This window comes from Chelmon rostratus, chromosome 17 (assembly GCF_017976325.1).
Source record: "Chelmon rostratus isolate fCheRos1 chromosome 17, fCheRos1.pri, whole genome shotgun sequence".
Taxonomy (NCBI): Eukaryota; Metazoa; Chordata; class Actinopteri; order Chaetodontiformes; family Chaetodontidae; genus Chelmon; species Chelmon rostratus.
The window spans coordinates 6,672,255-6,684,980 of NC_055674.1; the positions used below are offsets into that span (position 1 = coordinate 6,672,255).

A 12,726-nucleotide genomic window follows, 5' to 3' on the forward strand; every position below is an offset into this window, starting at 1 on the left:
ACATTAAGCATATTTATGCTGCTCATAGTATGAACCCTGTCCACTTTGGTGTATCAAAAAACATGCAGCAGGTTAAAATATGAACTTTGCACAAAAATTGCAGTATTTTAGAATCTAAATGCCAGATTGTCATATAATGTGCTGACCATAAGTGTACCTACTTATGTCCATAACTCATAAATGCTAACATTAGCATGCTAACATGCTCACAACAATAATGCTAAGGTATCATGTTCACCATCTTAGTGTAGCATGATAGCATTGTCATTAGTTTTGCTAATATTTAGTTGAAAATCATGTATTGGGCAAATTTAAATGTAGACCAGGTGATAGCACCAAGGCAATCCATCTAATAGTCTTTGACATTTCACTTAAAACTAAAAATTTCAATCACACGGTGGCACAAGTGGAAAAGTCAGAGAATCACCAATGTCTGGGAACCATGAAAACATCTATTAAATTTCATGGTAATCACTCCTTTATTTGTTGAGATATTTCAGTTTGGACCAAGGTGGTGGATAGCAGACCAGCACTGCCATCCCCAGAACTGTGTTGCTAGCATGGCTAAAAAAATCATTAGCATATAGTGATATATAGTGGTACTGATCTAAGTCTGAATATACATAATCCTCATTCCTACACTTATCATATATATACATAGCCACAGTAAGAGTTAAAGGATTTATTTTCCATATTACAACATACAAGGTCACTGCAAAAAGATTTTCAGGGAGACTGGAAACTAATTTCAGCTTTACAAATGTGATAGAAAAAGGTGAAAATTTGAAAATATCAAAGTGATTTCATAGTAAAAAAAACACCAAGGCACTGACAAACAAGGAAAATGTATAAAAAGCCATTTGCTGTGTAGATAAGATTGCAGTTTCAATTACTCACGGAAAAATACAGTACTTTAAATATGTGTGAAGTGAGGTAAAGCATCTGTAAGCAGTCCAGTGCTTTCTGTGTCTGCAGTGCAACATCTTCCATAGACCACAGGAAATGTCCATGACAAGTGGCTCCATTCACAACATTGACAAAAATAATGGCCTTTTTTTTTTTTAGATGGGCGCCAGATTATGGTCACAATGCCAGTCAATGCCCAAAGGCAGCATATGATTAAATGTTACACAAGATAGGAATTTAGTTTCAGTCTCAGAGATCATGTAATGATTCATGTTGAATGTAAACAGAACTTTATACACAAGTCCCTGCTGTGGCACTTTAATTATCCACTGAAACCAGGTTGAGCTCTGCCCGAATATTATCAGAGGTGTAATTTCTCTTCATCTGTTTCATCTTCTTGGTATATCTAATAACTGTTGGCAAAAATATCTCTTTTCAACTTGATGGGACGTGACTACCCTCCAACGCGATCAATGCCAGAAGATCAGTACAGATTTACACTAGTTAACGCTCACAAATACATATGAAGATGACTCTCTAGCATACAGACACTGTTATAGATAGATGGAGAGAGTGGGAAGATCAGAAAATCTGACTGGAACAAAAATAAAACTACAATGAAAATAATGCAGAAAGGAAACTCTGAATTTCATCAAAAAATGTTCAGTCAATTTATCTTTTAGGACAGAAAACAGAATGCAGTGACTCTTTTTATATGTACCAAGTAAAAAATAAATTACTTAAAATCCATTCCTTGTTCAAGTCTGACAAACTCTTTACCCCCCACCCCCAATTTGTGCATGTAAACATGCACAGCTCACTTCCTCAGTGGCATAGGGATCATGGGTATGTAAGCGTGACCACTCCAACTCCCAATCCATAAAAATGAAAGGGAGGCAGAAAGGAAGAGTGGCTCTTTGTGTCCAAGTACAAGCGATTCAACTTGTTCACTCTGCCATAACTTTCTGCTTTTTCAGTTGTTCTTTCCTGTTCCTGTTCCATTCCACATTTCCCTCAGTCGAAGTTCCTCCCATCTTGTAATGTGTCTGCTCTTCACAAAGCCCTCACATCTTGCGAATGACAAGAACAGTGGTGAGAACACCAGCCAAGAAAACACCCACTGTCTGCCATGTGGGTGTGCCAAAGTGGGAACGAATACCCTCCTAAAAATCAATAACAACAGGCACAAATATCAGCATGTGTCAATCAGGAGCAGAAGCTCAATTACTAATAAATGATGAATCTGCACTGCATTTGTTAGCTAGCTCCTTACCCAGCCACCTTGCTCCCTGATCCAGTTGATCACATGTTCCTGGAGGTAGTCCATGGTCCAGCTGATTATTGTTCTGATGATATCAGGAACTTGGGTCACAACAGCCTGAGAAGGTATGAATGGAGATGTTTCAGACTTATGGTCGTTTTCGTGCAAACATAACTCCACAATGACAGACACGTTTCACTTTGTTTGGTTTTATAATGAGGTGAGGTGAAACAGATTTGCTTAACTCACTTTGATGACAAGTCGACAGGCAAAGTAGAACAGTGCAACCACCCTGCCCCAGTTGAACTTTCCATCTGAAAAGATCTCAAGGGCAACTTTCATAAACATGTCTTTTGTGGGACTGAGGGCAGAGTTGTTTATCATCCTGGGGAAAACAACATTTAGCAATTAGATCTAACTATTAAAACTCTGTAAGTCACAATTCCTCAGGTCTGGAATTTATGGAACTGACACACAGACAGGTATCCCACCTTTGGAGCTCTACATTGCCATCCAGCTCATCTCCAATCTGCTGCAGGCACTTGGCAAGCTTCTTGTGGTTTGGATCACACAGCTCTCCTCCACCCAGCTGTGCCCTGGTCACTGCGGTATTGCTGTCTCCATGCCGCCGAACCCGCTCATAGATAAAACTACACAGGGAAACACAGACAGACAGTGATAAGTATGATCTGACTCTTTGCCCAGTTCAATAATGAGAAGCCCAACTGTATAGCATATACTCACTCCTTTAGCAAAACAGCTCCTACTTCCAGTATCTGATCTTTAGCATTTCCTGAAAGACAAGAGGCAGTGTCAAACCATCCAAATGTTGATACTGTTTTACTATCAGTTAACTCATATCGGAAATAACTGCTTGAGTGGATGAGTTAATGGAAGAATGTGTGCCAGTATAACCGTATGTTTACTGTTTCTTTAATCTGAATCTAAGGCCACACTTTACGATGAGTTTACTTAGATTTACCATACTTGAAATAACAGATAAGAAATATTTTTGTTGAATATTTGTCTGTAAATGTAAATTTCACCCTGTGCTTTACTCTTTACAACCGCTGTGTCTGTATGTAAAATTACCTTGTGAGAGACATTTACGGTACACAAAAGCCAGCTCGTACTGGCCACAGTCTGTTACTTGTTAGCTAAGTTCGTTAGGCTAAATTGTTTTGCCGCAGTTAACGTTAGTCAGTGTTATGGCAACATAATTTTGGACGACGTGTACCTAAACATTATCGAGGTGAAACAATGTTATCTCCTGGTGTTTATGTTTTGATTTTGTTCTGATATATTTGCTAACTCATCCATGTACAGCTATCTAGGCAGCTAACCGAGCTAATGCTATTTATAAGAGTAAATGCTAACCGCTAGCAGACGTTTAGGTTAGCTATCTTGCTAACCTCAGTTCAGCTAATGTTAGTACTGGCACACAAGATACAACGACAAAACATGCGTCAATTGTCAAAGTTTCCGATTATTTATGTTTACCACAGTGTTAGCGACACTGTCACAATCTATTTAATAATATAATATTGCTGATGCTAGCTAGCACCTTGGTCGCCTCCTCCCGGGTGTGATGCCATCTTGTTGTCTGTTTAGAACGCCAGTTCCTACCATCGACTGTAATAAAAAGGTACTTCCGTGCAATCATGTGACAAGACGTGTTTGTAGCAACTGTGGCCGAAGGCGGCTAGAAGAATTCACAAGCGCTAATCTTCATCAAAGCTGATGGGACTGATGTGCTGATGTGATATCATAACATTAAATAGGTGGAGGTGACATCATCCACGTTTGAATATGTTTTATAGATCCATCATCGCAGCATGACACACACCTCCGCTATGGACGACTCTCTCACAGAACTTGGACTGCAAATAAACACTTTAAATGCTTTGATTACAATATTAACTACGTCTATCAGTCAACAAAGTAACTGAAACAATATAAACATATGTGTGTATATTTTTTGAGCCTCGCCTATTCTTTACGTCATTTCCGGTATCTCAGAGTCTTCCGTCCGTCGCGCGCATTCACAGGCCTCTTTACGACTCGGCTGGCAAAGATGGCGGATGCACAAGTATGTTCAGGAATACGGCGTGGTGAATTTAAATCGCTATATTTACAACTAAATGAACATATTCAGCTCGCTGTATTGAGTATACGCCTTCACATACTCGTTATACGCGACCATGAGCCATTTCAAACCACATTCAGGCTTTAAAATCTACCATTTGTTATTACCGTACTGCACAACGTTATCCTCGTGTAACATAGAGCTAGCCAGGATGCTAACCTGGTTAGCTTAGCCTGCTATCCGTTTATTCTCCTAATCAGCAGTGCCTATCTTTGTTGATATAGCAAGCGGCAAGCGGCGTTTCTCATTAAAACATTTCCCCTATCATTTCTGTTATGATGTGTTTGTGTCAGCTAAGAACGTACTCATTTATAAGGAAGTAAATCTCGCATTAGTTGGCGAGGCCGGGCGGTGTTGGTGGTTCTTCACAGTGCAGAGAAATGTGGATGCCAAAGTTAACGTGGTGTCGGTGTTGTGCGGCCTTAACTTGCTGATGTCCTTGTTCCACAGACCGAGCGGGCTTACCAGAAACAGCCCACCATCTTCCAGAATAAGAAGCGTGTTCTGGTCGCTGATGGTGGCAAGGAGGTCAAGGAAAAGCTCCCCCGCTACCACAAGAGTGTCGGGCTGGGCTTCAAAACCCCAAGAGAGGTAACTGGAATGGTCAAGCAAGTTATCTAAACTAATGAGCAAAGCCAGAGTTGTGAAGTTCTTTGTTAGCTGCAAATGATGTTTTTCTCACGATGGTCTTCCAAGCCTGCAGGGTTCTGACGATACTGCCTTTTGGCAATACTGATGCAGTCAAGAGTTACGAGAAAAAAAAGAAAATAATAATCTGTTTTCATAGCTAGGCAGTATGTACAGAGTGACACTAACAACGCCCTTTGTTTTCACCAGGCTATTGACGGCACTTACATTGACAAGAAATGCCCCTTCACTGGAAATGTCTCCATCCGTGGCCGTATCCTCTCTGGTCAGTTTAACACTTTACAATGTACTCTAAACACTAGCACATCAGATCTGGATTAGGATGCAGAAACCGTTTTTGCTCATGATCTCGCTGATATTTAAACATCACACTTTACTGTGATTATAGCAACAACAATATGCCCAAAGTGACCTACCAACTGTGCAATGATGATGCTTTGTGTAATTATCTTGCACGTAATCCAGAAATATTATTACAAATGCATCATTTTGTATTACTCTTGCGAAACCAGGCAGTGGGTGGTTCATCCATTTTTAAATCTTGTTTACAGTTAGGGGCAAAGTATATGACAGGTGAAAATAGTACAATTCCAGCACCACACAGACTGGAATGTCCACCCTGGTACTGTGAGTATTAATGCCTCAATTTTTTGCTCAACTGAGCACTAGTTGAGCTGTATTCCTGACTGCAAATCAACATGTCCATGTACAAATGAATGTGGAGCAAACCAAGCCAGAACCCACGTTTTACAGGCTAACTCACTACAAAATCCATATTGATCTTCCCTTTTCTTGTCACTGTCCTGCAAATGATGTTTTTTCTCACGATGGTCTTCCAAACCCTCTGGGTTCTGACGACAGTGCCTAATGGCAATGCTGATGTAGTGAAGTGACAGTCTTATTAAAAAAAAAAAACAAAACAATTTTATTTGACCTGTGATTTAAATGTTCTCTGCAGTGTCCATAGACAGCTGTTGAAATTAATATTCCATTTGTATGTGTGTGCTCTACAGGTGTGGTGACCAAAATGAAGATGCAGAGGACCATCGTCATCAGACGTGATTACCTGCATTACATCCGCAAGTACAACCGCTTTGAGAAGAGGCACAAGAACATCTCTGTCCATTTGTCACCGTGCTTCAGGTACTACACCTCTCACAGTTGTAATCATGCAACAGTCAGAAATTGTTGTCTTGGTTTCCAAACTTGGATAGTTTGCAAGAATGTGCAAAATGGAATTTTTGCCAGAAAAGTATATCATGATTTGCTGCAAGTGATGTTTTTTCTCACGATGGTCTTCCAAGCTCAAGAAGCTCTGACGACACTGCCTTTGGCAAACACTGATGCAGCTTGGCTTTACATCTCTTTAACAAAATATTGAATATAAATATATATCAGCTTGGTCTTGAACACAGGTACCCCAACCATCTGATAACGTCGGTTTTAATTGTGGTGTTTTTCTGCAGAGACGTCACAGTTGGAGATATTGTGACCGTTGGAGAGTGCCGACCACTCAGCAAGACCGTGAGGTTCAACGTCCTCAAAGTGACAAAAGCTGCTGGAGCCAAGAAGCAGTTCCAGAAGTTTTAGATGTGACTGTGAACAGGAAGGCTGCTGTTGGCTAACTTGTGTCACTGTCAAATAAAGAAAACCTTGTTTAAATTGCCTTTTCTGCGGTTTGTCTCATCATCCCCACTGGATTTGGCACTAAGTGCTGAGCTCTGCTCGCTCTGTTAGTATTTTTGTGTCATGTGTAGCCAGTCTTTTGCTTGTGCGTGATAATCAGATGTGGTACAATGCGTTTGTGCTTTAATGCTGTAGATGAAATTTAATCTGCTTATTGATTAAATCTAGAGATAATTTTGAACACCAAAGCCTCAAAAGGACATCAATTTAATATTTCCTGAGCATTTAGAGAAAGGCTTGAATTGTAAAAATTGGTATGAAAATAAGTATTTGACAATTTCCATCAAGCTGATACATTTAATTGATGTGGTTGATGGTTAAATGTGACAGTGGAAAGACACCTGATACTAACGCTATAAATTGTCTTCTAGGTAGTGTTGTAGTGTTAAACAACCTCAACAAGTACAGTTTCAAAATCCCAGTATTTTTTGGGCATCTGAAGTCCAGCAAGAGGCAACATGACATGATTCTGCTTGGTCTGCCATCTGACTGTCTCTTTGGAGTCTTCAAAAGTCTCTTTTGAGGTTTGTGGATCAAGGTAATAGGCAGCTGGTGTTGAGATCACCTCCAGCAAGCCTGAACTCAGCTCTGTAGAAAACTTTTTCCAGGCCAGCAACCAGGCTGTGACCGTAGTCCACATCAGTCTGCTGTGGCAGCCAGGCTGAATTCGGAATGTTTGTTCCTTAAGTGGCTGTGTCTGTCTGAGCGGTTGACAAACTACCCCTTAATATTATTCCTAATTGTACAAAATCAGTTTGAGCATAAGTAACATTGAGATGCGTGATGTGACACACTGAAGCCCACAAGTTATGAGTAAAGACAAAAGGTCCGTCTTCTACCCGATACACTGAAATGTTTTGCATTAAATTATACTATTGCAGAAAAACAAGTTACTGATATTAAACCAACATTTCCTTCATCTGATAAAACCCAACATGATCAGGATTTGCTAATTTGGGAGAAGGGTCGACACAGATATAAAGAAAACAAGATTTGTGACATATTATTGTTCAGAAACATACAATATCGAGAATAAAAGTTTAAAAGTACAGAAGTACAGTACAGAAGATACTCAGCATCATGTACATCAGAACTACACGTTTCAAATCTATGCATAATAGATGTAGAGCTGACATACATAGATAACTGGAGTGGTCAATAAAATGGAAGAGCCAGATGCACATACAGTATTCAGTTTCAGTCCAGTCTAGATTAAAAGCCAACATTAAATGTATAATACATTGTTACACACATACAGTTTATAATATACATAGGTTTTATACAGCTTATCGCTATACCTGTGCACAGCAGCGCCTCCCAATGTTTCACAAGTTCACCTTTTCCCCATACAATAAATGTGTCCAGCAGATGGCGCTAGATGCACGTATAAACGAGTCAATGGTATGCGTGAGGTGGCTGGCTTTGCAAGGTAGTTGCTCATTTCCAGTAGGAGCCCAACGAAACAGAAAGCAAAAAATAAGAATGACATAGCTGGATTTAAAAAAAAATCTTTTACTTTTTTCATTTTCTGAAATCCAGTTATGTAACCTTCCAATCAGGAGCATGATTGGATGACTGGATGTCCATCCTGTGTGGCATGCAGTGACCTGCAAGTTTGGATAATAAGGAGGAATTTGTTCTTCCAAAACCATTTTGGCCTGGCCTGGTTTTCTTTTTGCTGATGTGAGAAAAAGGATTGATGACACTGTTATTACAGCTATGAACAGACATGGTGGTGAGCAGGAGGAGGGCCTGTTATCATAGGAACAAAATGATCAATCACTTATCTGATGGCTTCAGCATCAGTCTGATGACGCTGTAGAAGAAGATATGACCTCGTTCTTTTGTGCATTTACAGCCGTGATGATGCTGAATAGTGTCTGAGATCCATACAAGCATGGATTTAAATGTATACATGGCCTGTCTGCATCAGCTGAGTCATTTGCATGTGTCCTTATTTCTGCTGGAGAAGACGACAGCTTTTCTGTATGGGAATCAACGAGGTGACCCCCCTTCACTCGCTCTGGCCTTCTGTCTGCTGAGTGCCATGGCAGAGGCCACTCTATTAACATAATGATGCCGTACATGTTTTTTCCCCAATGCTCCAGTGAATGTGGGCCATATGGTGGTGACGTGAAGAGGAGAAAGTGCTTAATGTGAGCTCAGCCGTGTAAGTCGTCCCATCATTTAATGATTAGCAGGGTAAGTCTGACGGTTTGTTTTGAAATAACCAAACATTTTCCTCAATTACAGTTTTCACTTTTGTTTTTGTTGCACTAACAACAATCTCAGCTCTCCCCCCATGCTACAATATTTACCTAAACAGCAGAGTCTCAGCCTCTAACCACAAATTGTCCTCTGTTGTTCTGGGGCTTTCCCAGCTCCTTCTCTCCATCGGCACAAACACTACAGGAGGGTGGGAGGGCCCCAGGATGTTCTCTGAATAAAAGACCCTCTCACGAGCAGACACCCCAGGGAGCGCGGCAGCCCAGCAGGCCACCCAGCCCACATGAGTACACTCATGCTCCCACAGAGTGTTTGTTTGAGGGCAGAGGTCTGATCCCTCAAAAAGTCCGAGCAACCATAATAAACCCGGGCTGACAATGTTAAACTGTGATGAATATGTGCTGTCAGAGAAGCATGTTAGTATAGCTGCTGGTTATCTGCGGATCTCTGTGCATTCTTTAATTTTTCTTAGTCAAGATGAGATCATTTAAATCAGTTAAGCTGAAGAAACCAGTTTGTGGTCTTGGGAAATTGAGACCGAATCTTAAAACAAAACTCATCTTTTCCCAATCAGCACGTCTACAGACAAGGAACTGTGGTAAGAAAGAGTTTGATTCTCAGTGTTTTCAGAGTCAACAGAAACACTGGTGTTACCGGGCAATAAAATAAATGTTTGGCTCTTATCTTAACTGTTGTGACACTGTGCTGTTCACGACTCTTTGATTTCCCTCCACCTCAAATAAAAATCACCTTCCGGAAAGATTCTTGGTTTAATTACATGTTAACATAGATTACATAGATTGTTCTTGTGATACAAAGGATGAGGGCGGACATTTTTTTGCTTTTGTCCCGAGTTTATTTCTGGATTTGTTCAAACAGCACACTTCCTCCCTCACTTCTTGTAAGATGAACCCGTGTAAATCTCCAGGTGGTGATGTGAGTTTCAGTGATGGAGAAGCCAGCCTCTTCCCGTCTCATGGTCCTGCTTAACAACTCTCAGTTTCCCATTTGGAGGCATCGCCAAAAGGTGTAGGTGAACAGTGTAGATTTAGTGCTCCATCCGTCACAGGCTGATCACCCACCCAGGTCAGCAAGGTCGGAGATGGTGCTCTGCGTCTGTAAAGACAGTTATAAATGCTAAAACCAGGGCTTTTTTTTTTAATAGAAACTGTGGATGGACGTCTCTCCTCCGTCTGCAGCAGGCACACAGTCTTTTGAGCTGTCTCACTTCACATTCCTCCACTCTGCCAACATGTTTACCCAGTGTCATGGAGCATGCTCGCAGTCGTGCTTACTTGTGTATCTAATGGCAGGGATGTTAGCTCAGAGGGTCAACCCAATGAGGGTAATGGCCACTATCAAAACAGAGGCCTTCTGGTGACCCAGCAGGGGTCCTATGATGAGGGTTTTTTGGGGTCGTATAGTCCCATGCTGGACCCTCGTTCTGGGTTGTTTGGAGGCTGTCAGCAGCATTCAAACTGTTTTCCAGCAGAAACAGCAGCAGCAGACCTGATGGGCTGAACAGATGGGGGCCGTGTTGTACGTCGAGGACCCCGAGCTGCCCCTGATAAAGCCCTTCATCCTCTGCCTGTCCTGTCAGTGCTGAACAACAGGACGCATCTGTGGGGGTTCCAACAACCTGAGTGTATTTTGAGGCTTGAATTTTTTAAAAATGTGCACATGCGTGTTTATTGATTTTTAAATTGGCTCTATTGATCTTTCTCTCACGGCATATTGACGAATGGTCTGAAATAAAGTGAACAGACTGAGTGTTTTGGAGGAAGTTCTCATATCTCTCACTTCAGTAAAAGTAAACAAGTACACTTAAAGTAGCAATCATAGTAGATGTTATGCAGAATGCCCCATTTTAGAATATTATTTTATAATTATTGAGGAATACATGCGTAATGATCACTTCAGTGTTGCAGCCAGTCACGATGGGGCTAATTTGAACTACTTTACATACTTCTGGATAGCTGGAACTATAATAATACATATTAATTTATGTTTTGATTATATTCTGTATTAATAATCAAAGTGAGTCGTAACTAAATATGTTTAAAAATGTTGCAGTGCTCTGAAATGTGGTGGAGTAGATTAACACAAAATGGAATTAATCAAGTTCAGGCGCCTGAAAATTTTACTTCAGTAAATGTGACGTATTAATTTGCACCACTTCTGATTCATTTATTTAACAGACACAGTATTTAAGTAAATCCAGGAAGTGTAACATTAATCCGATAGAAATAAATAAGCAGCTGATATGATTTTACTCCTCTGTAACTGTCGAGAACACATCAGCAGAGTCTCCACTTGTCATCTCTAACAAATCCCTGCTGTGATTGGATATCAAAGTTTTCATGGAAGTATAAATTATTTCTTTAAAAGCCTCCATGAGCAGCCCTAAACACCTAATGTTAATGTGCAATTCTACAATTTGAGTTCTTCTCTTGTGCCGCACACTCTCTTCTTGCTAGTTTTTTATCACTGTAATATAATATGTAACCATTAAACCCATCACTGTCCAGCATCTCACCACTGGGGTGCACAACAGGAACACTGTGGGTTCCACTCTGGGTCAGTGCAGGGTCACTCCACACATCTGGACATGTCATCAGCCCCCCAGATCTGCACAAAGACAGCCAATGTCCTTCCACCACAGACAGGCTGCTGTCTCACAACATCCTATAAAAAAATGATGTGCCATTATGCGCAGTCACCAACAAATGATGGTGTGTGGGGGCTGCAAACTGTACTGACGCATATTAAATGTGATTTTGCTCGGCCTACTGTTGGGGTTTGGTGTCAGGATTTTGTTGAAGTCTGTGAAAGTAGATATGGTGGATAATGAGCATGTCAAGATCTATGACTTTCAGGTTGGAGGCTCTGGTCACAGTTATCAGTGTCTGATAGCTGGAACAGCACCGGGAGCTTCTTAACTGATTTTAAGTGATTTAACAGATGTGGCTCCTGCTCATCACTTGCACACTCACACCTTTTATCTCATCAAGACAGCAGAGTTGTTTCGCCGAGAATGTGTCTGTCAGCTCTTAAAACATTGGTTGTTTAGATTATTTAGACTTTCATTTCCACGAGTGAAAGCTATCTGAAGGGTAAAGTTCGTAACTTGCTGGCTGAGTCCTGCAGAGCTCCATATCCAAGCGTATCGATAACAAAACCTTGATTGATCGCCGCTCACCTGGCCTGTCTGGTAAGCCGAGAGCCACGCAAGATATCCTGGATTTGCAGGACAGCTCCTAATTCAATATTCTCATGTTCAGCTGTGTTCATGCCTGCCCGTCAGACAGACTGCGTGTCTGGCATGTGTGAGCGCGGCGGGCATCTCCAATTTTACACCATGTTGTCAGATCAAAGCGTGGGGCTGGCGCTGGCAGGTCACAGGGCCAGGTGTTGCGTGCAGCAGCGCTCTTGGGTCATGTGTGAACCATCCAGCATGGCTGTCATCAGAGCATCCCTGGGGTGTGCTCTCGCTGACTGATGGCCTCACACTGGAGCCCCGAACCTAGAATTCCAGAAAAAAAGGCAGGATCTGGACTGCATGTCTAACAAGTGCCAGAGATTTATGGATTGATACGAGGTCACTTGGGCCTGCAGACGAAATACATTTACATGCACAGATATGCTCCAAAAGCAGAACTTTGAATTTTAAAGTGCAAAAGATGAGCCAGATAATCGTTAATGAGGGCAAAAACAACAAAGAATGACCACACAAATACCAGAAGTTTCATCCCTTTGTTTGCAGAAGCTTCTTGCATTCTTTGAGCTTGTTTTTGAGACTGTAACAAAGGAACTGTAAAGCGCAACACTTCTCTCGATAAAAGGTAACAGGAGA

At 41.2% G+C, this 12,726-nt stretch overlaps 2 protein-coding genes and 3 non-coding genes across 5 annotated transcripts; 4 read left to right on the forward strand and 1 right to left on the reverse strand.

The window, feature by feature from the left end:
• Positions 1-667: 667 nt before the first annotated feature.
• Positions 668-3,841, reverse strand: LOC121620670 (apoptosis regulator BAX-like). Its single transcript, XM_041956825.1, has 6 exons — positions 3,732-3,841; positions 2,912-2,960; positions 2,659-2,817; positions 2,417-2,552; positions 2,180-2,284; positions 668-2,069 (listed from the first exon to the last, which is right to left on the reverse strand). Exons 1-6 carry the CDS (start codon positions 3,760-3,762, stop codon positions 1,971-1,973), a joined length of 579 nt encoding a protein of 192 aa, XP_041812759.1. The 5' UTR covers positions 3,763-3,841; the 3' UTR covers positions 668-1,970.
• Positions 3,842-4,206: 365 nt separating this feature from the next.
• On the forward strand, positions 4,207-6,623 carry rps11 (ribosomal protein S11). Its single transcript, XM_041956721.1, has 5 exons — positions 4,207-4,256; positions 4,764-4,904; positions 5,151-5,226; positions 5,975-6,104; positions 6,428-6,623. Exons 1-5 carry the CDS (start codon positions 4,242-4,244, stop codon positions 6,549-6,551), a joined length of 486 nt encoding a protein of 161 aa, XP_041812655.1. The 5' UTR covers positions 4,207-4,241; the 3' UTR covers positions 6,552-6,623.
• LOC121621523 lies at positions 4,975-5,058 on the forward strand. Its single transcript, XR_006007634.1, has one exon. It is a non-coding gene; the product is annotated as a small nucleolar RNA SNORD35 (small nucleolar RNA).
• LOC121621522 lies at positions 5,766-5,850 on the forward strand. Its single transcript, XR_006007633.1, has one exon. It is a non-coding gene; the product is annotated as a small nucleolar RNA SNORD35 (small nucleolar RNA).
• On the forward strand, positions 6,230-6,314 carry LOC121621524. Its single transcript, XR_006007635.1, has one exon. It is a non-coding gene; the product is annotated as a small nucleolar RNA SNORD35 (small nucleolar RNA).
• Positions 6,624-12,726: the final 6,103 nt, after the last annotated feature.

What these genes read in the sequence shown, in the direction of transcription:
- LOC121620670 (XM_041956825.1), bottom strand. Translation starts at nt 3,762, where the DNA reads ATGGCATCACACCCGGGAGGAGGCGACCAAG. An exon ending in CCCGGGAGGAGGCGACCAAG is followed by an intron (nt 2,961 to 3,731) that starts GTGCTAGCTAGC and finishes CTTGTCTTTCAG; the next exon opens with GAAATGCTAAAGATCAGATA. An exon ending in GGCAATGTAGAGCTCCAAAG is followed by an intron (nt 2,553 to 2,658) that starts GTGGGATACCTG and finishes TGTTTTCCCCAG; the next exon opens with GATGATAAACAACTCTGCCC.
- rps11 (XM_041956721.1), top strand. An exon ending in CCGTGGCCGTATCCTCTCTG is followed by an intron (nt 5,227 to 5,974) that starts GTCAGTTTAACA and finishes TGTGCTCTACAG; the next exon opens with GTGTGGTGACCAAAATGAAG. An exon ending in CATTTGTCACCGTGCTTCAG is followed by an intron (nt 6,105 to 6,427) that starts GTACTACACCTC and finishes GTTTTTCTGCAG; the next exon opens with AGACGTCACAGTTGGAGATA.